Here is a 26,404-nt window from a genome sequence, read left to right as displayed (position 1 = left end):
GTATACGTACCTATGTTAAGAAACTATAGACTTAGTAACTTTCTCCATTGGTACGTGAAATTTTATTATTAAGGGTTAGTAAATAATGTCTCTTATCTCAATGTTATATCTCTGAAGGAATATAACAGTAAGGGTGGATTTTCTTTCTTCTCCGGAGCATTATTTTGATCTCGTTTTACATTATCAAATAGTTTGATGGATTCCATTGAGAATATTCTTGAAAAGGGTCAGATAAGGGATGATACGTGTAAGGGCAAAGTGTTTGTGAAATATACGTAACTTTTGAATAAATAATAAAAAATACTTTAAAAAATAATACAAGATTCACCCAAAATAATATAAACATGCTTTATAAAGATTAAAATAAACATAAATTATTATTATTAAATTTGTTTTCGAAATAACAAGTGAATTTTAATAGTTTTAAACAGTAATTTTTTTTATATCAACATAGATGAAAAACCATTCGGATGTCTGTGCTTACGACCTTATGGGATGATCTTTGTCAAGTGAATAAGTTTAAATATATATATATATATATATATATATATATATATATATATATATATATATATATATATATATATATATATATATATATATATATATATATATATATATATATATATATATATATATATATATATATATGTAAATATAGTATACTTAACACGTTATTTTATATGTAATTTCTCGCAGCACCTATGGTTAAGTTGAGTCAGCTTTTTATTTAGCGGAGACCATGTATTTTCATCGCATTGATAATGCAGTTAAACAACATTTTACGTGCATCATTCATCACTTTCATCACTTTCGTAATTGACAACCACAATACTGAAATTTTAAAAACTCATACATACATCATAAATCTTACATTACTTCATGTTTTAGTTGTCGGCAGAATCAGTTGATGAGCTATGGTTGATTTGAGAAAGCTTTTATTTAGTAGAGATCCTTTTATTTATATCCAAGATCCTATCCGATTGATTTTATACACTAGGAGACGCCTAAAAGCACGATCTAAAAAAATTACGAATCGTATAATTTCACCTGTTATTTTATTGGCAAGATTTGGATGTTTCCAAATCCTTATTCATAAATCTGGATTTCCCCACTTTTTCACATTTTTGACTTAATTTCAAAAATGTAAAAACACAATAAAAATAAATAAAAATGAGAAAACCCAGATTTGTGAACAAAGATTTAGACAACTCAAAAATGTTGTAAAATATTCAGTATTTTTGCCTTGTTCGTTTCATTAGTATATCAGTAACAACATTCTAACAGTTCCTTAAAAACAGTAATTTGAAATTATTGTTTTTAATCAGTAATTATCAATTTAAATTTTATGTTTTTAAATAAACATATTTATTGAAACTATATTCATAAAACATTTTTTTTTAAAAACCTACATTTTATAAATAAAGTAATGAAAAAATAAATACACCCTATATGAATTTGACCGTGATCGCTGAGACCCCATCTCGCACGGATCTCAAACGGGATTAATGTAACGGAAGTCCGTTTTGCGTGGATCGGGTCCTCCACCTGAAAAACCTTCCCTTGCAGCCGGCTATTTTCGATACTGATCGGTGTTTAAATCGGGGGTAATTGTGTTCGGTAAAGTCCCTCCCGCGTCCCACTCGCCCCTCGCCGACCCGACAGGGTTTAGGGCAGGCCTGGCCAACTTAAATTACACCCCGGGCCGCATACAGACATTTTAATACTTACTATTTTTTTAAAAGTATTACAAATAATTTAATGCAGAGGTATAAATTATTTAATGCAATACTTTAAAATAATATTAAAAATAACTGCAAAAAATCTTTGTATGGCGATCGAATAAATTAAGATTAAATAACAATGCAGAAGTAATCAGAAAGTTCAATCAGGGTATTTATAAAAAAAAAACATATTAATACAAACAGTTGCGAGAAGAAAACATACATTGAATAAAAAATAATGTGTTTGTATAGTAATAAACATTGTTATCAATTTTAACAATCAAAATTATTAATTACGACATGTAAATCAAAATATATTAACAATTTTATTTTAAATAAAACTAATTCATCAATGGCCACCCAGAGCGAGATTTGAGTGTCTTTTCGCTTACTTATTTTTTCTAAATCTATTTCGCTGCAAGCAGACTGCGAGTTCTCTAACGCAAAGAGCCACAAGTTGTACACGGGAAATGTAAATCACCAGAATATATGCATTTCGTGTAATTAAAGAAACTTTTGGTTTAAAAACTAATATATGATTTTAAATAAATTCTGAAGGACATTAAAAAAATACAAGACAGCGGGCCGCGGGTTGGCCACCCTTAGTTTAGGGGCTTACGGAGGGTGAAACCGAACTCAAAACCCATCGGATCTGTGACAATAATATTAAATTGAACTAATTCGATCAAGTTTTCGATATCGTGTTCAGACCCGTTTTCGTTCGGATTAATACAATATATTTTACTGTTTATATTTTTAATGTAACAAGCATTTACTTATAGTCTTTTTTATATTTAAAAAAATGTTATTATTTGTAAGAAGTTAAAAAAGCAGTTTTTTGTTATAAATTAATATTTTAAAGATTTATAATACTTAGATAAATACGCAAGCTCGTACGAGTATGAGTATTTTTTTATGATACAAATATAAACTGAAAATAAGTAAAAAGGAAACTTGGTTATAAATAACATTATGATGTAAATTTAAAAATAAAATAGTTAAAAATATTTTTTTGAGTGTATAATTGTAAACACAAGATTAGGTATGTTTACATGAATATACTTAAAATTGGTCTTATAGAAGTATTTTATTTTTAAATTTAGTACAAAGAACAATGTAACCAAGATGAAATGAATGTAGAAGGACTTACTTATGTTAAAAAAGTAATTATTTCATTGTTGAAGATAGACAAAGCAGTTCAAGTCCTTCATAATGTATAATATTGTAGATTTTGAGTTGAGCTAACTGAAACAAGAGGTCTCAAACATTCCTTTACAATTCGCATCTAAGTTTGCGCTATGCTCATTCAGTTTATTGAAATCCAATCACTTTAGCTTCTTATTGTTTAGAGAAGTTCATCAGAAATATAAAATAGACAACTACCGCTTACGAAGCAAATACAAGATATTCTGTGTACACAGGGCAATAGGAGGTTGATAATATTATATAATGTTTGTAATGAGTTGAAAAGTAAAACTTTGAAATAAAATTTGTAATACAGGAAAAATATGTACTTATCCTGACTAATTGGAGATGAAGGTAGTTCGAATAAGGAAACATCTAGACAATCGACAAAAATCATAATTGACAAGGAAAGAAAAGTACTATCAGTATTGGTTTATTTTATTAATCATGTTTTACAAATACTTCATTATTTTTCTTCGTAGTGTAATGGTGAGCACGCTCGGCTACCGTTCTGGAGGTCCCTGGTTCGATTCCCAAGGGGGGTAAAATAAATATAAGTGATTTTTTCACTGTAACATTTATTCAATATTACTACCCTGGACCTGGTACCTGAAGCGGAGGGCTGATCACCTTTTCTTCATGTGTAAACGATCAAGATTACACTGCGTTTATATGACGCAGTGCCCTATGCATCATTGGGGTGCGGATAAGGATTTTATTATTATTTTATTATTTTTCTTCATCCTGGCTCATCATCTTTGTAATCTGTTAGGGTCAGCTCTCCTCGTTCTCAGGTTGTTAGTCCTTCTATCATGGACAACGTCACCTAGGCCATGCTTTCCAATCGTGTTATCTTTCTGCAGCATCCATGAATTCTTTGGTGTTCTTCTAGATATCTATCAATAAAGATCCTAGTCGATTGCCTAGTTTAAGTGATCAATTCATACAATATGGTGAATATCACCATACTACCCATTATTGAAGACCATCATACTCAAATTTCGGCAGTGTGGTCTTCAATCATGGGTAGTATGGTGTTTATTTAAGCATCGATTAAAAAAAAAATTGAGTGCTTCTTCCTCTGAAACATGTTAACTTGAAATTTTAATGTTGTTTTTATTAGCAAAATATTTTACGAAATGTATGTAAGATTCTTCTTGAATTATTTTACATGCTAGGATACGCCAGAAAAAATCATAATTTTTTTTATTGTACTTATTTTAACCGGTTTTTTACTTACAACATTTTGTGAATGTTGGGATTGATATTGACATTATTTTTTGTATCAATTGGGAGTTATTCACAAAAAGTTTTTATATTTTAATATCTCTAAAAAAGATGAAAAAATACAAAAGATCTTGATGACTCCTGAATGGCAAAAATCTAGGTCAGAACAAAAATTTTGACAGAATATACTGAATTATTTTTTATAAAGTGATATTTAAAAATTTGTTTTTTTGTAATGTTATTTAGAAAATTGTTAATGTCTGTATTTGTGACGAAAAACCATTTTATGTTTGTTTTCTTTTTACAAAATTACGCTTCACACACATTCGTAGATCGGGAAGGTCGATTTAAAAAGTTTTGTAAGTTGATTTTGTCTGTAAAGATTTTAATTTGTTTGTTCGCTTTTTATTTTTGTATGTAAAATATTTTAAAATAATCTTTATTTACAAATATAATATAAAAATATATGTATTCTTGATTTGAAGCGCTGTAGTGATACCTTGACTTTATTAATGAACGATTAAGATAACTGGGTGCGAAAAAGGTAAAATACAATATACCTACGTGTTTATATAAATATGTATTTATATATATATATATATATATATATATATATATATATATATATATATATATATATATATATATATATATATATATATATATATATATATATATATATATATATACATATATATATATATTTATATATATTTATATATATGTATTTATATATATATATATATATATATATATATATATATATATATATATATATATATATATATATATATATATATATATATTTATATATATATATATATATATATATATATATATATATATATATATATATATATATATGTATATATATATATATATATATATATATATATATATATATATAAATATATATTTATATATATATATATATATATATATATATATATATATATATATATATATATATATATATATATATATATATATATATATATATATACATATATATATATATATATATATATATATATATATATATATATATATATATATATATATATATATATATATGTATACTCCAATGCTATGCCCCCACAGAAGATGCCGACGATCACGTTAAAGATGCTTTTTACGACTCTCTGCACTCCGCAATATCCTCGGTCCCGAAAAGGGACCGCGTCATTGTAATGGGAGACCTTAACGCAAGAGTCGGCACCAACGTAGCACTCGGTCCAACAGTGATGGGTAGCCACGGCCTCGGTTGCATTAACGATAACGGTGAGCGGCTCATCGAACTCGCAACCTTAAATGAGCTCTTAATAGGTGGTACAATTTTTCCTCACAAAAATATCCACAAGTATACTTGGACTTCTCCCGATGGCAATACAAAAACGCAGATTGACCATTTTCTTTACACTGCAGCCCATCGTAGAGAACTCCTAGACGTCCGCACATACAGAGGCGCCGATATCTATAGTGATCATGAGCTACTCACAGGCAAAATAAGGCTGAAATTAAACCGCACTGCCAAGCCAAAGAAGAGGAGTCAGGTCAACATTGATAAGCTGAAGGAGACAATGTCCTGGCTTAACTATGATATCGCCGTCAGGGAGGGACTCGAGCAGCAACATTCCGATGATAATGACCCTATCGAAAGCACATGGCATAACATCAAAACAGCCATAGTTACGTCAGCTCAAAGGGTTCTCGGAATGAAGCCGTCAAATCGACCCAAATGGATGTCGGATGAAACGTGGGAATTAATAGAAGAAAGGGCCAACATAAAACTCTTAAAAGATGCGGAAACTGACCAGGGTAAGCTCGAAAGTCTCCGAGCGCAATATAAATGGAAGCACCTGGCTGTCAAAAGATCCGCAAGGCGGGATAAACGCCGTTCCCTGGACACACAAATAGCAGCAGCCGAACAAGCAGCCCGTAGAGGTGATACTTCTAAGCTTTTTAAGATTACGCACCAAATCTGTGGTAAGCGGCCCCCGACCGCAGGCCCAGTTCGTGGCCCGAGCGGCCAAATCGAGTCTGAGCCCGAATGCGTGAAAAGCATATGGAGAGATCACTTCTGCCGCGTGCTAAATCGTCCACCCCCCTTAGACCCCCTCCATGTGCCCTCAGTCTCTGCCCAACTGAACATTCCGCGAGCACACGATATTTCGCAAAGCACTCCAACGCATACTGAAATTATATCAGCTATTAAAAAGCTGAAAAACGGAAAGGCGCCTGGTGTCGACGAAATACATCCGGAATACGTCAAGAGTGGCATGGACGCTCTCCTCGACCCCCTGTATCACCTACTTTCAAAGGTATGGGAAGAGGAAAGGTGCCCGAAGGATTGGGTAAACGGGGAAGTTATAGCCCTCCACAAAAAGGGTGATCCGCTGTTGTGTGATAACTACCGTGGCATTACTCTTTTAAGCGTTCCTGGAAAAATTCTGGCACAAATAATTTTGGCAAGAATCCAAAAACCAATAATGCGAGTCCTCAGAGAGAACCAAGCGGGCTTTCTACCAGGCAGGGCGTGCGCTGACCATATACATAACTTACGATGCCTGTTACAGCAAAGTAACGAATGGAACTGCGCCCTTGCCTGCTGTTTTGTAGACTACGAAAAAGCTTTCGACAGCCCGCATAGGTCTTCTCTTTGGAATATCATAGAAGCATATGGAGTTCCTGTCAAAATTGTGGCCATTATCAGGGCGCTTCACACTAACAGCGAATGCTGCGTTAGAATAGATGATGTGTGCAGTGAACCATTTGAGGTCTCTACTGGGGTGAAGCAAGGCTGTGTACTAGCCCCATTTCTCTTCATCATCATGTTTGACTTCATCCTACGAATGTCAATTCCACCGGATCGAGGAATTGCAGTGAGTCCTGCTCAGAAATTATGTGATTTAGAATATGCGGACGATGCAGTTCTAATAGATACATCGATCGGAGCCCTGCAAGATATAATTGACTCCCTCCAAATAAACTCCGCTCGGTTAGGCCTAAGAGTGAACGCCAAAAAGACCAATGTCATGTGCAACTCAGCCTGTCCGGACCGAGATCAACATCTTACTTGTGAGGGACGAGCGCTCGTTCGAGTCGACACCTTCAGATACCTTGGAACACTCATGGTGGAGGATGGTAGTGTCCAGAAGGAACTGAATGTACGGCTCGGAATGGCAGGAGCTATATTCAATAAAATGCGCAATGTCTGGGACTCACTGCTTTACTCGACAAAAACCAAGTGTCGTCTCTTTAATGCCTGCATCCTAACAGTGTTGCTGTACGGATGTGAGTCGTGGCACCTCACCAAAGCTCAAAGCAAGAAACTAGCAAGTTTTGAAAATAGATGCCTGAGGCGAATACTGGGTATAAAGTGGTATGACTTCGTCAGGAATGACGATGTGAGGAGAAGAACTCAACAGCCCCTCATACTGGAAGTCCTGAAGAGAAGAAGGTGGACATGGTTGGGACATGTCCTTAGAATGCCACCTGAGGGCATCAACCCCTCATGTCTCTTCTTCCAACCCCGAGGATTCCGGCGCCCCGGAAGGCCGCTGACGACCATTCACCGACTATACTCAGCGGAACTTCGAGACGCCGGACTGACCTGGGAGGAAGCCAAGGAGATGGCGCGTGACAGAGTGACTTGGAGACGATGTTGGCCATATGCTCCACCTAGGGAGCGAACATGGAAAAAGAAGATATATATATATATAGAAAGATTCATTCCAAAGTATTTAACATGCTTGGTGACCCCCGAAAATATTATTTTGAATTTTTGTTTCCAGCTTTTGACAAGTTATTTATTCTATTTATTTTAAGTCTTACCCAGACATCCATATTTTTCTTCATCTATGTTGAAATTTAACCAATTTTCTTAATAGGTACGTATAAAGTTACAATGCTTTTCCGTTTTCACGAGTCTCCAGTTATTAAATATGGATACATTTTTGGGACATTTTGTGTAAGATTTACGTAGAATGTGAGATGCTGTATGAATATTTTATTGAATATCTTAGCTGGCGGATTGGATAAGAGCGCCGAATGCGCTAATGTAAGTCGCAAAATTTGCACTTAGCTGAGCAAAGGGTGACAGAGTTCCCCTTCCTTTGTAAGTGAAATACATATTTATCACCTAGCCGAGGATCTGAAAATTTTTCATGCATTCATGAACGAAGTTTCTCTTATATTATTTATTGATTCGGCATTAACTTTGTGGAATGACATGTTTATTTTATTAAAAATTAAACACTTGAATAATCCACTTAATTGAGTTTAATTTTTATTTATGACTAGTTACGAAAACGACAGTTGTTTTCATCTTCTGGTACAAATTAAAACATTAATTTGTACCAGAAGATGAAAACAATTGTCGTTTTCGAAACTAGTCGTTAATAAAAATAAAACTCAATTAAGTGGATTATTCAAGTGTTTAATTTTTAATAAAATAAGTTTCTCTTACTTTTCATTTAGATTAAATACATTGTTTATAACATTTTTAGTGTTGAAATATCAGCAATATATTTTTTTAAAGTTTGTTGAAATGGCTTAGACGTGTGAAACGAATGAGTAGGGAAAGAATAATAAAACAGATCCATGACGTAAATGTACTTGAAAAATTGATTCAGTGGAAGAATAAAAAACTGGACATAGCCTAGTATTTCAAATAATAAAGATTGTTTGCAAAGGCATATTGGTGAAGCGTTCTATTCTCTTTGCGTATCCTTGCGGGGAAGCGGCATGATGGTCAAAAACTAAACATAGCCTAGTATTTCAAATAATAAAGATTGTTTGCAAAGGCATATTGGTAAAGCGTTCTATTCTCTTTGCGTATCCCTGCGGGGAAGCGGTATGATGGTCAATTTGTTAAAAAACGGTTAGTGGTAACCCAGATTTTTAATTAAATGAAGTTTGGGTAATTATGGTCAATTGAAAAACCTTATAAATGACAGACAGCTTACTTGAAATCAACTGAAATTTTGGTACAAAAATCTCAGCAGAAACAAATAGGTTCATGAGTTTAATAAAAGATAAAACTATTTGTGGTTTATATATTATACATACTCGTAAATACGTATATTTCAAATTGAGAATTTTGAAAAAATATCGTAAATCGATAAAACTTATCCTTAAGATGCAGTAAAATTAAATATTTTTTTTTTATTATATTCATGTCAAGTTAAGACATTGGCAGTTTTAGTAACCTATTATTGACTGGTTAAAAAGACCGTTTTGCAACCCATTTCAGTAAAATTATATTTATTTTATCATTGGGTATAAAATTGAAAAATCAATAGACTATTAATTTATTTAAAATTATTATTATTTCATTTTTTTCCCATTTTATTTAAATAAATAAATAACAATAATCAAAATGTCATTCCACAAAGTAAATGCCGAATCAGTAAATAATATTAATAACATTACATTTTAAAGATGAATTACAGAATGTATTAAAACGGAAACAATTCAATAACAGTTCCATTTCATAATTTTCCATAACTTATTGACATAACATAACGAACTTTTCACATACCCGAACCGGACATTTCAAGTATTATTGGGGTTATTTTCAGTGAAAATAAATTTGACCTGAACACAAAGTCTCATTGTTGGCTCGTATATATTGTGAAAACAACAACAAAAAGCACATAATGCTAGAGTTATTCATGTCATAGTATTTCAAAGCTGAAAGCTTTTTCAGCTCCTGCTAAATAATTTTCATTTTTGCGGCTGAAAACTTTAGTTTTTTTTAATGGCATTAAAAGTCCGGCGTTCATATTTCATTAGATTTTACGAATTAAAACCGGCTTTTGAATACCAAGGAAGCTGTAATATTTAACATAAATAAAAGGAATGTTTTTATAACTTCAGCCATCTTTTTCATCAAATAAGTTGTTTCTTTTATATGAAGGCGGTGGCTTTTGCATGAAAAAAAATAAAATGATCTCCTCTACTTAATACTTTCTTTAATAAAATTTTCTTTCAGTTATTTTATTCCGAGTTAAAAATTGTTTAGCGTAGAAACTGTCGAGCGATAATTCTGACGTATTTAATTTAAATAACAAGTCCTTTTTATCAAAACCGAGAGTTTAAGGACGAGACTTTAAATTTTAAAAAAAGTTATGTATTTATTGATTCATTTTAAAGAAATATTAAAATTACAAAATTGTAACGGACGACATATATTTTTTTCAAAAACATTGAAATTTATTTTACAAAAGATGGTAAAAGATCACATAAGTGAATCAGCCGCTAAGATCGGATCAATTGAAAGATGGATCTTTTCGGATATTCTATCGTTCGGATAACCAAAGTAAAAAGTTATCGGTTAAAAAGACTCAAATTGAAGGTACTTACTACTTACTTTCTTCGGCCTTCTTCTTGTGTCCAGTATTGAACAAAGGCCTTTCTCTTCGACTTTCACAGTTGTCTGTTGGACGCGATTCTCTTCCAGTGCAGGCCCGTCACTTTTTCACATGTCACAATATCATCGGACCATCTTGTCTGGGGCCTACTCATGCTTCTGCATCCTGTTCTAGGCCTCCAGTCAAGACCTGCCCATTTCCACTTTTGTTTCGTGATTCTTTGAGTCACGTCTTGTTACCTTGGTCTTTCATCGTAGTTATATATTTATATGATCAAGTTAAGGCAGCAACAGGCATCTTGGTAGTAGGAGTGCTACGTACAGTGCAGTCAAGGGACTGGAGAAGAGTCATTGTTTCGACAAGGGTCACAACCCTTACTTATGAGGACTTAGACTTAGTTTCTTGAATTTTTTGCGCAGATCCTTTGTGGCACATTTTATAAACTTTATAAAATTAAACAACTTTGTTTTAACGACTTTTTATTATTAGTACACTTCAACCTACCGGTTTCGACAAGAACCTCGTCATCATCAGGGTTTATTAAATTCCAAAACATTAAAAACATTAAAATACTCATAGTTAATTACATTCCCTTACTAAAAACTTCGACTTAGACTTAGGTCTTATATATTGTACTGTTCGTAATCTGTTTTGACTTGTTATTATTATTATTGTAGATGAAGACTTGGATGCTGATCCTTGCGCCGTCTCCTCGTGGTCGGATTGGTCTTCATGCTCCAAGACGTGTGGTGAGGGGATCAAGCGTCGTCAGCGCTTCTACCTGTCCCAATCCAGAGCCGACACTGCCGGCTGCAGTCGCCGACTCACCAGCAGGGAACCTTGCAAGGGTCACCGCCCACATTGCAGGCAAGGAAAAAAGAAAATGCGGTATTTATCCATACTTTATCGAGAATGTTATGGATCACTAACAACATAACATCATTAACTTTCCTCTTTTTTCTTTTTCTTCTGCTTGGTGTTGAACTTGTGGCCTGTTTTTAAAAAAAAAAAAACAGATTAGTCTTCTCCGATGTTGATTTCTAGCTCTCAATCCATATCCTTGGTGGTCTGCCGTGGGGTGGGATGTGGAGTGCAATGTGGGGGAGTCTGAATGGTTACATTTACCTCACATGCTCATACATGTCTTCTTCGTTGTCTTTCCCACCTAACGACATCTTGGATCTTGCATATATATATCTTATCCTAGTGTTTCTTATTCTATCTCGTAGACTATGTACCAGATATGCTCCTAAGAGTTTTCATTTCTGACAATCTTAGCGCGTTTTTTTTACTCCCTTATAAATCTAATAATATTGGTTTTTAAAAAAAAAAACATTTATTCAAACTCTTGTTAGGAGCATACTGAAATGCATAGATGCACGAAGCAAACCGATCACACTGATTGTGGTGGGTACTAAGAAGAACTTTACTCACCGGCAGTTCTAAAAATTACGCATGCTCCGAAAGGAATATTTCTATGAATCCCCCACCAGTAATCACAGAAATATTATACGTAATAATAATACGAAGCTTGCAACAAATGACATGCAGTTAATTGCATGCACACAGATTGACTAACATAACGAATGAGGTTGTGTTCTCTTTGGGTAATCAAAAAATGGGTTCTGTGTGCCAGGGATTTAAACTGGATGAGGGTATTGAAAGCTTCCCTTATCATTTCCGGTTTTGTTACAGATCCTATAGGCCTCCTGTCAGAAACATATTTTCAGGAATTTAATTAATTTATGAAAAAATATTTATTTCTTGATTTAACTGTGAATTTATACTGAAATAGAATCGAGAGTTTAAGACTTTTAGGACTTTTAAAAATAAAGAAATTCTTTGAAATAATGTATACAGATTTTTCATTTAAAATTGAACTTATTTATTTTTTTACAAAAATGTTTATAAATGTGGTTAGTCATTTTTACTTATTTTTTTTTACAAAAATGTTAATAATATTAGTATATAACCACTCACCGATATTTTTCTATCTACCGGTTTCGAGACGTACCAGTCTCCTCGTCAGGACAATCACTAACACAGCATGCAAACAATACCACCCTTCACCGGTAGACATAAAAATCTCGGTGAGTGGTTATATACTAATATTATTAACATTTTTGTAAAAAAAAAATAAGTAAAAATGACTAACCACAAAGTAAATGCTACAATATGAACAATATTGAAAATATAAAATTGGATGTTTACAAACCAAATTAAACGCCTTACAAATCAAAGTGGACGTTATATTGTGTTTTATATATTTTTTTAAATAAAATAAATATATTCATATTTGGACTACATACACATACCGTCAGTGAACATACATACCTGCTCGCATCTTTTAATTTTAAGATTAGCAACTGCTTTAGTCGTCAAGATGGCAAGCCTGCGCGGCGCGCTGTCGTAGTCTATGCGCGCAATATGTACTGAAGTTTCGGACAAATTTTTCAATACTTCTTTGAATCATGAGTACTACTTTTAAAATCTATTTTATTTTTAAAAATAACAATTGAATAAAATATCACATTCGATTTGTTTTTAAAACGTCCTAATTGTTTTCTAAGGCTTGATTTTGGTTTGTGGAACGTCCAATTTGAAGTGAAAAAAATGTATCAAAAATTTATTAAATTAATGAAAAACAAATTTTTAGCCTTATTTTATACATAGTGCAATAAAAGTACGGGATTTTATTTTAAAAAAATCAGCCGAATCGCCAAATACTTTTCTATCGATTTTGATTAGAACCTAAATTGGTGATATTATTTTTTAACATCTCATCAAAGATGAAGAAGAATATGGAAGTCTGGGCATTTACGGGGTTGACGACCGTCATAGGCTGGTTTAAGTGATCACTTTACACACGTGTAACATTCACCAATTCTACCCATTATTGACAACCACACTACTCAAATTCTTGGAAGTTCTATATATATGAAACAATTTAGAAACCTTGTTCTTGAATCACTAGAACTTCACTAGACATCTATTGGTGAGATGTAAAGAAGCTTTTTATTAAGCAGAAACTCTTATGTTAGGTCCGTATCCTGGATTATAATCACACACATGAGAAACGCCAGAAAATACCAGGTAATTTATTTACAACATTTTGAGTGTGTCCAAATACTTGTTCACAAAATCTGGATTATCTCCAATTATAGGAGTTATTTTCATATTATCTTTTGACATCTCATCAACCAGCCTATGACGGTCGTCAGCCCCGTAAATGCCCAGACTTCCATATTCTTCTTCATCTTTGATGAGATGTCAAAAGATAATATCCTTATTTATTATCTACCTTACTTAAATTCATCCTCATCACGCAAGATCTCAGAAGCTTGAGGATTCAAAAGATTGTTTATCTTGCTAATGTGAACTGGTATTGACATGGGTCGGTTGGGTCTAATTAGAAATTAGTTTGGGTAACTAGTCACAATATTGATCAAAGCTGAAGTTAATACCGACGTCAGACCATTCACATAATATTGTTATAGTCTTGTGTAAGGATGAATAAGCCAATAAATTTATTTAAAGTTAGAGAATCAATCAAGAATGCATAGTAAGAGATAAGCATTATGGATAAAATTAATAAAGGTGTGTTGAGATGGTTTGGGCATGTGATCAAATGAGTGAAAAAAGAACAGTAAAATAATTTATGTAGCGGATGTGGTTGATAACAGAAGTAGAGCACTGGAAATGAAAATGCACTGAGCATGATTAAGTTTTTCAAGTACTTGAATTTGGTCAGTTTAGGAGTCGGAATAATCCGCGGAGATGTATGAGGAAATTTGGAAGAGGCAAAGATTGTTTTCAAATACAGATTGGCGTTACGTTCTATTCTCTCTCTGCTTAGTCTTGAGGGGAAGTGGCCTGGTGATTAGTTAATCGGTTAGTTTTAATAAAATAAAATATCCATTTGACACATCGCTCACTCTATGACGTTCTTGAAAGGAGTGAGCGACATGTTTAGACGATTATTTATCTTCTTATACTTACCCTTATACGCACTTAATAGCGCGTATGGTGCTGTATCGTATATGAGTATAAGCACAGTTGTTATTATCGTTCAATACACGAATCAAAGGTGATCAGTTTACCGCTTCATGTTGTTCCAGGATAATATCAAGTAAATATTAGAGTGAAAAATCACTAATATTAATTTTGTACGTATGGGAAACGAACCCATGACCTCAATGCAATAGAAATGTAGTGACATTACGATACAGATACTTCATATTTATTCTCGTAATTATTTCAGAGTATATGTTATGGAAAATGATGATAATATAATCTAAATATGAAATATCCAATGGTAAAATCGTGAGATCTACCCAATGTTCAAAGCAATCTTTAAAGTCAACCGTGATCCCTGTGAATTCTCAGACCATTTTCTTTGTTCAAACAGATGTTTTGTCTTTGTTGAGGTACGTCAAAAATAAAACGTTAAAAACGACCTTTTACTTCAAATGTGAAAAAGTTATTTTTATTTTAAAGCATTGTTGTGAAAGCAAAATGTTGTGGTAAACGTTCTCATACCGTAATAAACATTTTTCTCAAAACGCCGACTTTCCACAAAAATTGGTTTAGCGATGCTTTAACGGAACCGTAAACACTTCTGAAAGCAGTGCTGCTGTCTGTCATATGTTACACGTATCCGTTTGCGTTTTCTCAGATCCATTCAGAGTCTGGAACCACACCTGTCTGTGCAAATGTAAGCGAAACTTTTCGCTCGAATGCTCCCATGTCCTCCTTTGAGAAGCGTCCGCCAACTTTTTAAACGGGAACATATTGTTCTTGGGATCTCTCGAAACTTGAGATATTTGACGATTGTGTAAGTTATTGCCTCCATCTCGGCTCTTCAGTCTCTGATTAGAAATTCTCAGCCTGCAAAAACTTTTGCAGAAGTTGAAGTATACTTTTAGATTAAATAGAAAATTCCCGGGAAACGTCTGGAGAAACGTAATGCACACTCATTGTTTAAGCTTTTCGGATCGATACGTATTTAACGAAAGTACTTCTCAAACAACGTTTTGTAGCTTCACTGATTACGTTTTTTATTAAAGATTGTGAAACATGACTATCTTTTTTATACAAAGTCTACCTTTAAACAGGATTCTTTTACAACGTGATTTCGAAACGTCTCTGAAATAATACATTTTCCATTGATGACATTTTCAATATTCTGAAATATTACTGAATGGAATTCATTCAATTGAATTTTTTACATGATAATATACGAGACGAAATATTAAATTTGACATTTCTCACAATACTAAAAGGAAAAATCGAGTTCTGAAATTTACGAATATATGCATGAAAACAAAATGTATATTTTTAATCAATTCATATCACAACGTGGGATGTTAATGGAAACATACGTTAATGGAAAGGTTTTTCTTAAAAAAAATATTTTCCAAGAAATATATTCAAAGTATTTAATATGTGTACTTTCCACTGCTATATTTTAAATTTCATAATATGTTTTTTTTAATCCAAAGTTAAAATATATTTAACACTAAATTTATCTTCTATTACGGTTAATAAAACACAACTTACAACGCACAATGGAGTCCTGATATCAACTCTTATGTATGGAAGCTACGTATTGAGTTGACAAAGAATAATGGAAGTAGACTCAATGTAGTCAATTTGCGATCACGTTGACAAATGTGCGAAATAACAATATATATTCGAATGGTGAAATAAGTAAATCATGCAAGATTGAGATAAATGTTGTCGAAAAAATAATTAAAAGTATAAATAAAAATGTAAAAGAATTTCATAAGGGTTTCAGCCAAATAAAAACTAGCACACTACGTTCTTTGAAACATCCCCTATTTGTATATTTTAAGATCTTAACATAAGTGAAGAACAATATGTAGGTCATATGTAATATGTAGTTTTTAACAATACAAGTATTATATTATTTATTGATTCGGCATTAACTTTGTGGAATGACATGATTATTTTATTAAAATTAAATAATTGAATAATCCACTTTATCGAGTTTTATTTTTATTTACGACTAGTTTCGAAAATGACAATTGTTTTCATCTTCTGGTACAAATTAAAACTAACGAATAAAGATATATTTAGGTGTATATATAGGTTAATTAATATAGGGAGGGGAGGTAAAGGAACAAAATTTTTTGTAAAAGGAAACATTGATAATAATGGTCACGTATTTTGCATCAGTACATTATTAATTATTGTTTTATCTGAATTTAAATTTTTAAGTATTTCTAAATTTTCTAAATTATTCATGACTTGACCTTTATTTGAAACAGAGTGTTATAATTTAAGTGTATATCATATCATGGAAACTAACAAACTAACCACTCATTTGACTCTCATATTACGGTATAGAGTAACTCTCAAGTGGAGAAACCAGATTTCGATACACCAAAAATGTTGTGAATCCCTTATTTGTTTCATAAATAGTATTGCAATACACCATATTTTAAATGGAAAATAACAGAGAAGAGAGATTTTGTAACTAAAAACTCTGCATTTCGAAAACAAAATTATAAATGAAATGTACGTTTAAGTATATTATATTTTATGCAAATGCATTCTAGTTTTGGAAGGAAATCCGCTTAAAACTTAACATTCTAACGCCCGAACTCGAAAATTGAACGAAGCGAAAATCCTCGCGAACTTAAATCCTGATAATGAATCTAATTTCACGTATAACTGTACAGTCGAGACGCAATACAAAATAACTTTAGGGCTCTTAGTATGTCAAACTATCTTTCGTTCGTCAATCGAACGCCATCACATCATTATTACTAAAATTCGGAAAACGATTTACATTCGTTCGGCTGATTTTTTTTGACGGTTGTTTTAATCAGACACGTGGTACTATATGATCCTATATCAGACTTTTATTCAAAAAAAATTTTAATTACTGTTCCGATAATATGTTAAAAAAATATTGTTTATTCTTTTTACTTATATCACAAAACTTCTTTCTGTTTTTTTCACTAAGTAATGAAAAAATCAACATCAATGGTTTGTAAAAAAGTAATATGATATATTTTTTTTATTCTCACGCTTTATTTAATAACTTAAACGTAATTTCGCTAAAAAAATTATCTTAATATGGATTCCTCGACTTCCAATGCTCATACAGTAGCTTATACGAGTACAGGTATGTTATTTCGTATGCCTTTACCCTGGTTTCTTCCGTGTATACATAAATAATACCTGTCAAAGAAAAAAATAATATTCAAATACCTTTCACCCCTAGATCCTAGAATATTAAGTTCAAAACTAATCCCATTTAAAAAATCCACTCATACATTTGAAAATCGGAAACACGGGACTGATTATCGTATCGATACAATGCAGTGTCCTGAGCTATGTTTCACAGGAAACAAATTCTATGGTATTCTTATTGTATTCTTTTTTAACAAATTCCGTCAATTTTAGCAGAAACTGATAAAATTTTTTGAGGATCGTTTATTCAAACGTTCAGTAAACGAATTATAAAATATTGGACCATACTAGGAGCTTCGTTACGGAAGAAATTTACCAGCAGTGTGAAACAAAACGATGCAAGAGATCTGAACCTTTTCAACTTCAATTTAAAGCGCGATTGTATCGGATCGTGATTACCCCGTATTAAATTCTCACTCTGATCCAGGAAAGTAGAACTTTCATTGGATTTTCCATTAAATGAGAAAAGCGAATTAAAAACCAATTACGGAGCTTTCTTATTAATTTGATTTTATTCTCGTATTACGACAATCGTTGAAAATGATTTTTAGGTTGAGAAATATTTTCTGTTTCCAAAACCTTGCGTCTTTATAGCTTGGTTTCATTCCATCCAATTATTCTTCAAATCAATTTCCGAGAAAATGATGCAATGGGCACTACATTCCCAAGGATACATTAAATAAATCATTGTGAACAATTACCAAATATTTATTTAATAAAACATTCCTTCGCGATAGCGCAATCCATTCACCGTAACAGTTGCACCAGCCTCACCAGATCGACGAGGAATCGACAAACCTTGGTTTTCGTCAACACTGCGGGCTACAGCAGCAATATTCTCAATTGTTCTTGAGCGATGCACACGGTTTCAATTCTTTACATCACTAATTTGTCCCAACAGCTCAAATTTTTTAACAAGTTTCACTATTGCTGGCCGAGAAGGCGCTTCACGACGTCCAAAAAGTGCTTTAGTTTTACGAACAGTGACTACAAATTTTTTACCATTTCTATAGTGAATTTTAACAATTTCAATGCGTTTTTGAAGCGTGTATCGTTGCATTTTTATTAATCGCGTAGTTTTTACTTGTCAAATGTCAAAAGATGACAGCTTTCAAAATGGCAGCTGCCCAGATAGCCGGCTATTCGAAATGAAACCTCTTATTGGAAAACCCTATATATATATATATATATATATATATATACATATATATATATATATATATATATATATATATATATATATATATATATATATATACATATATATATATATATATATTTATATATATATATATATATATATATATATATATATATATATATATATATATATATATATATATATATATATATATATATATATATATATATATATATATATATATATATATATATATATATAATATATATATATATATATATAAATTTATATATAAATACATATATATATACATATGTACGGATTTGGTATCCCTTATTTATGTTGCTTACCTTCTACTAAGTGTATACAACATATATCACGTAACATGTTATTCGAATGGTAGGGAAACCAAACCAGTGCATTTTAGTGCGGGTAGCAACCCTATATTGTAACACAAACGCAATTTGATTCAGTTTGGATATTGCCTTGAGCCAGAATATACGAGTAAATCATCCAGTAAAACGATAATATTAGTTATCCTTTATAGGGAATGTAATTAATTATAAGTATTTTAATATTTTTTTTATGTTATAGAATTAAATAGACTAAGATGATTATAAGGTTCTTGTCAAAACCGGTAGGTTAACGTGCACTAATAATAAAAAAGTGGTTAAAACAAAGTTGTTGAATTTTATAAAGTTTTTAAAATGTGCCACAAAGTATCTGCTAAAAACATTCAAGAAATGATGATATTAATGTTTATTCCAAGAACACATTAATATTAACATACTGCATGCATTTAATAATATCTTCTTCAATTTTCAATACGCTTTTGTAAATGATTTTGACGACTCACTGTAAAAAAAAATAACAGATTTTAGGCATTCAAAAAGTAGCTTTCAAATTGACCGATCAGCAACGCAAATATGCTCTAAAGACCAAGAGCTCGATGACAGTTGCTGACTCATATAAAGGTCTAGAAGATGTCCTATCTAGGGGATGTGCTAAGAGGAGAGAATTATGTGCTATTGCAAATAATCGCAATAGGCAACTACCCCAGGACGCCTGTCGATAAATTATTTCTAAATTCAATTAGAAATTATCTTTTTAAATCATCCAAATATTTTTTTTCAAAGTAATTCTTACTATTTGTCTCCGATTTCATCTGCTCAGTTAAGCTATTTTTTTTTCGCGATTTAATTTATAAATTGAACAAAACTTAGTCAAAGACAAGATTTCACGAACCATTGAAGATCGAAAGTTGGAAATGTTGAAGAGATTTGCTGTAATCATTTTACAAATTTGGCCTTTAATAAACGACAACTTAAATATTTAACTTTCAGAAGTACGTTAGTCATAAATCAAATTTCCATAAGCTTCATGGCACTTAAAGTCTATTAAAATGATCAAAAGATAAAACGCCTCGTTAAACAAAGCTGTTATTAGCTATTGGAAGAAATTATCTCATCAGAATATTTCTAATTTCAAAGATAACTTTTTTGTTTATAAAAGTACATATTTTAATATGTCTCTCAGTCAATTTGTTTATGAACAATGGTATACAATTTTGTCATTTGACATGGATTCTTAGTGAAAAAGTTTCTTTCGAGAAAATCAACACGGTGTAGAATATCTAAATAATATACAATATTCAAGCATTTTCTTAACTTTGAAATGTCAAGAACTTACTTTGCTTAAATGTTTGTTAGAAAACACAAGATTTAATATACATAAAATGTACAATCTGCCTTCTTGGATTATACAAAATACTTTTCTTAGTAAATTTTTGAGTGTGATGAAAAACCTTAATAATTTTCCAAATAAATTTTTCACCCATTCATTAAAAACATTTATTTAATTGAGCTTATTTTGCAGCAAAATCTTAACATTTTTTATTTTTTTTAGTGGGTTATTATTAAACACTTTTTTGACACATCCCAAAATACAAAATAAAATTTATATTTACTGGGTATTTATAGGGCTTATGACCTGTCAAAGGCTGGTTTAGTGATCACTATGCACACGTGTATAATTATTCCACTACTAAAATTTTTGGAAGTCATACGAATATCATAAATCTCATGACGTTTCATATTGAGTTTACGGCAGCCATATACGGTTGGTTTGAGAAAGCTTTTACTTATTTAGCAGAAACCTAACCGGATTATTTTTTATACTGGGCTACGCCTGAAATCAGAAAAATAGTAGAAAACAAACAAAACTGAAACTCAAATAAGAAAGATAAAAAGATAAAAAATGAAACGAAACTTATACAGAGCAAAATATAAAAAGTAAAACAATTAAAGGGTAAAGTAAAAAGGCATTAAAAAAATGGGATAAGCAAGATGTTTAAAGAAAACAAATTATACATTTTACATATATATCATCTGTAAGTAGAGTTTTTGGTAAAAAAAAATATGTATAAACATACTTGGTTGATTATTTTCAAAATATAACAAAAAGTAAACCAATATAAATTCAGAACTCAATTTTTTTTTTTTAATTAACAATTTAACTGACCATTAACGGAGTGGAAAAGAGGTGTTTTAGAGGATATAAGAGGCATTTGCATTTTTTTTAATACTTGATACTTTTAATGTACATTTGGGAGCAAATGAGTGCCCCTTCACCACAATTCTTCACGGGAATGGCCCTTTTTAGGGCGTTTTTACGCGCAAAGATTTCTCTCTCAAAATGGCCCCTGGTCCCAAATGAACCACTGAATCGTGAGAGCGCCAGTTAGTACTAATGGGATTGCCTCACGGGGGGCAAATAAATTCATTTACGTGATTTCGGGTATTTTATGATTCCGTGATTTCCCTCATGTACAGAGAAAGACAACAAAGGATCTCTTCGTTTTTTTTTCATTTTGTAATCTTCCGGGAATAATGCATATATGTGGATTTATGAAATGAACGTACTCTTTTGATTAAGACAAACGGTTCTTAAACTTTTTGGTGACGAAACCCTTTTGACATGCTTTATAAATATTTTACGGAGCCCTTTTATATGCAAAACCTGTTTTCTTGTTCATTATTTGAATAAAACAATTTGATGGAAATCAAACAAAAATAGGTGCATTATATACCATTGACTTTTCCAACAGTATACAAAAAACATAAATTATACAATACCTTCTCAAAATAACATTGTTTTGATCACACTGTAGATTGATTTTATATGATGGGAGGTATGAATTTGTTTTATAATAACTTATTTTTTGACCAACAGTTTAATGCCAGGCGCGACAAAAGAGAGTTGAAGACGCATGTCAGTTTCAGCATCTGGTCTTTTAAAGTATTCTGTGTTTTAAACTGCATATGTTGAGAATGCCGTATCATACAAGTATGTTGTTAGGAACGGGAAAACAGTCAGAGCATGTGTGGCAAGTAGGGAATATAAATATTAAAATTATCAAGTGGCATTTTATTAAACAATGATTACATGCTTGATTTTTGTGTCATTTTTAAAGGATTCATAGATTGAAATTCAGTACAAAAAGGTGTCGAACCCAATATTATAGATTTATAATGATTCTTGTCTTGTCTGAACCCTCGCTAAGCCCTTATGACGGCACAAGAATTTAGTAATCAACTGTTTATAGATTCAAAAATAATTGATAATTTAATGTAAAACATATCATCGACAGTTATAATACAAACTATTATTCTGACAATCTGTTTTTCCTAAAACAAAACTAGTATTTTTGTGGCCGGAAATCATGGTCTTTCTTCTTTATTTCTAGGATGGTACCACTAACAATTAGTGCCAGTATCAATTCACCAGTCCAAATAAACTCACGCCTTAGGCCGTATAATTTTATAGATACGTTTCCGTCGCTCTGATACGAGCATGCTTTAATGCGAGCAAAATGTCTGTATAAAATCATCTGACTCCAGGTTTAAGTTGTATTTTGATTCTAATACATTGAGAAAAATAATTTGTTTAGCACAGACACACTCACACAAACACACATATATATATATATATATATATATATATATATATATATATATATATATATATATATATATATATATATATATATATATATATATATATATATATATATATATATATATATATATATATATATATATATATATATATATATATATATATATATATATATATATATATATATATATATATATATATATATATATATATATATATATATATATATATATATAAATATATAAATATATATATATATATATATATATATATATATATATATATATATATATATATATATATATATATATATATATATATATATATATATATATATATATATATATATATATATAACGTGGTAATATTTTTCTTTTGTAAATTGCGTGTAAATAATATGTAAAGTGGGTGTATAATAATAAAATAAACAATGTGTTGCTTTGTAATTAAAGAAACGACAATAAAAGTTTATTCTTAATTAATCATTATAATAATTTTTATATCTATCTATCTATCTATCTGATTCTGACAGTTAATAATATTATCGGAAGTCTTTTGTTTTATTCTGAGCGACGCATGCGGCATCTGGTGGTAGAACTGTTTTATGTAGGTACTTTTTGTAAGTACTTAATAAAATGTATAGGTAGGTACCTAGTTATTTTATTACATCTCCCCCCTTGGGGATGAAAATTCATAGTAAAATTTTCACTCGTCCTCCGGATCATCTTCTTGTAGTGAAGGGACTGGTATAAGTTTAGTGATATGATTAAGTTTTTTTTTTTTTTCTTTCTTTCTTTTTTTCCTTCTTTTTTTTCTTTTTTTTTCTTTCTTGTTTTTTTTTTCTTTCTTTCTTTTTTTTCCGTTCTTTTTTCTTTCTTTTTTTTTTCTTCTTTTTTTTCTTTTTTTTTTCTTTCTTGTTTTTTTTTCTTTCTTTCTTTTTTTCCGTTCTTTTTTCTTTCTTTCTTTTTTTTTGTATTTTTTTTTTCTTCTTTATTTTTATTTTCATTCTTCAAGCACTGTTTCTGTGTTATTTGTATGTCTTTATTTTTATTCTGATCTTTTAAATTATCTTCTAATTTAACCAAATTTACAACTTTTAATTGTTCATTTGCATTTTCCTTCGATTCTAATACTGGATTCCTGCTCACACAATCTGCTTCGAAATTCTTCTTTTCTGGAGTATATTTTATTTTATATTTTGTAGAAATTTTTTTCACATGATTTTTTTTTTTAATTTTATCACTAGTTCTTAAATTTCCACGTCTTCTTTGATTATCTTCTAATCGTTTTCTTTGATCATCTTCAAATTTTTCTCTCTCACTCCGAACATATTGTAGTAATTGTTTTAATACATCTAATGTTTCATAATCCATTTCCATATTAACAAAATTGTCGTTTTATAACGTGGTAATATTTTTCTTTTGTAAATTGCGTGTAAATAATATGTAAAGTGGGTGTATAATAATAAAATAAACAATGTGTTGCTTTGTAATTAAAGAAACGACAATAAAAGTTTATTCTTAATTAATCATTATAATAATTTTTATATCTATCTATCTATCTATCTGATTCTGACAGTTAATAATATTATCGGAAGTCTTTTGTTTTATTCTGAGCGACGCATGCGGCATCTGGTGGTAGAACTGTTTTATGTAGGTACTTTTTGTAAGTACTTAATAAAATGTATAGGTAGGTACCTAGTTATTTTATTACATATATATATATATATATATATATATATATATATATATATATATATATATATATATATATATATAGCAGGAGACCAACACCGGTACTCTGAAAATTATCTACAACTTTAAAATTTCCCTATTCAATTTAGAGTTCTAAAATCTGCCAGAGACATACCAGCATTGTATATATATATATATATATATATATATATATATATATATATATATATATATATATATATATATATATATTATATATATATATATATATATATATATATATATATATATATATATATATATATATATATATATATATATATATATATATATATATATATATATATATATATATATATATATAGATATATATATATATATATATATATATATATATATATAATATATATATATATATATATATATATATATATATATATATATATATAAATATATATATATAAATATATATATATATATATATATATATATATATATATATGTATATATATATATATATATATATATATATATATATATATATATATATATATATATAATATATATATATATATATATATATATATATATATATATATATATATATATATATATATATATATATATATATATATATATATATATATATATATATATATATATATATATATATATATAGCAGGAGACCAACACCGGTACTCTGAAAATTATCTACAACTTTAAAATTTCCCTATTCAATTTAGAGTTCTAAAATCTGCCAGAGACATACCAGCATTGTATTTTACGAACTTTATTTTGTAGCATTAACTTTCTAGTTTACGTTTTAATCAAGTTAATTTGAAACTTTGTTTTGAACCACTATTTAATTTTTGTTTGAGCTCTCTCTTCAAGTATAAAATTCTACCTCAAATTATTATGCTAGCCACATTCTGTGGGTACGTAACGCTTTTAAATTATTATCAAGTTTTGTATTAATTCATACACTTACACGAAATAACTCGGAAATCGAAACACGTGAAATTTATGCTGGAAATAGCTCGAAGGAATGTAAATAATGCGAAGTATCCTATTAAGTGTGAACTTTATGACATACATTATAATTTACTTTTCAAACTTTTCACATCAGAGTTTGGGAAATTAAACCACAGGAGAACTTATTTCAGAACATCTTAGAGGGCTCAACGAAAAGTGGGTTAGGTTACTTTAATTTTTTTTCACTTATTTTTTATTTGATACTAAAAACCAATTCAGTTATTTTGAGTCACTTGTATTCAAATATAATATGAATGAATAGAATAATTTTTAAGTAAAATATAATTTTAAAAATATTAGATTTAAGCTTTGTACTCACATTTCTTGGTGGAGCTGCATGAATTTAATTTGAGCAGCCACCGGGTCCCATCGTAACTGACATTCTGATGATGTCGGTTACAACGAAACCCGATTGCTGGTCAAATAAAATTGATGTGGAAAAAGTTACATAGTTGTAATTTTATTCTTTAAAATATTATACCATTTTTAATTGTGTTTCGTAATTTCGTTTCAATATATTGACTTAACATGGTAATGTTAATCACATCTAGCCGCCCATATGCAGGGGTTGACAAAGAGGATAGAACGCTTCCAACGTCTGTCCAGACGTACATTACTTACTTCCTCGTCTTCCATACATCAAGTCATCCGTGTCATTTGTTAACGTAGACGTGATACGACTAGATTTAAGGCAAACTTTTGTTTTTTTTATTACTAAATGAATGCGTTATTTATATACTATGTTGGTAAAGAAAATAACTGTTTTCTAAAGCTGATCATTCGAAATAAGTGTATTGAATAATAATATCTACAACATTTTGAGTATGTCCAAATACTTGTTCACAAAAT

The 26,404-nt window shown here is 30.3% G+C and overlaps 1 protein-coding gene across 10 annotated transcripts in view; it reads left to right on the top strand.

Annotated features, from left to right (window-relative positions):
• Positions 1 to 26,404, top strand: part of LOC148309942 (spondin-1) — a 190,098-nt gene that overhangs the window by 145,799 nt on the left and 17,895 nt on the right. For 6 of the 10 annotated variants that reach the window (XM_088259220.1, XM_088259214.1, XM_088259217.1 and 3 more), the window contains exon 9: positions 11,188 to 11,398. In XM_088259220.1, coding sequence (XP_088115346.1) covers positions 11,188 to 11,398 — 211 coding nt within the window. The remainder of the gene's footprint in view (positions 1 to 11,187; positions 11,399 to 26,404) is intronic. The other 4 variants (XM_088259218.1, XM_088259221.1, XM_088259215.1 and 1 more) reach the window with 1 other exon arrangement.

Source organism: Brachycentrus maculatus, unplaced genomic scaffold, assembly GCF_059751285.1.
Source record: "Brachycentrus maculatus isolate JH-2025_06_01 unplaced genomic scaffold, ASM5975128v1 h1tg000115l, whole genome shotgun sequence".
NCBI lineage: Eukaryota > Metazoa > Arthropoda > Insecta > Trichoptera > Brachycentridae > Brachycentrus > Brachycentrus maculatus.
This window is presented reverse-complemented; position numbering and strand designations above follow the sequence as displayed.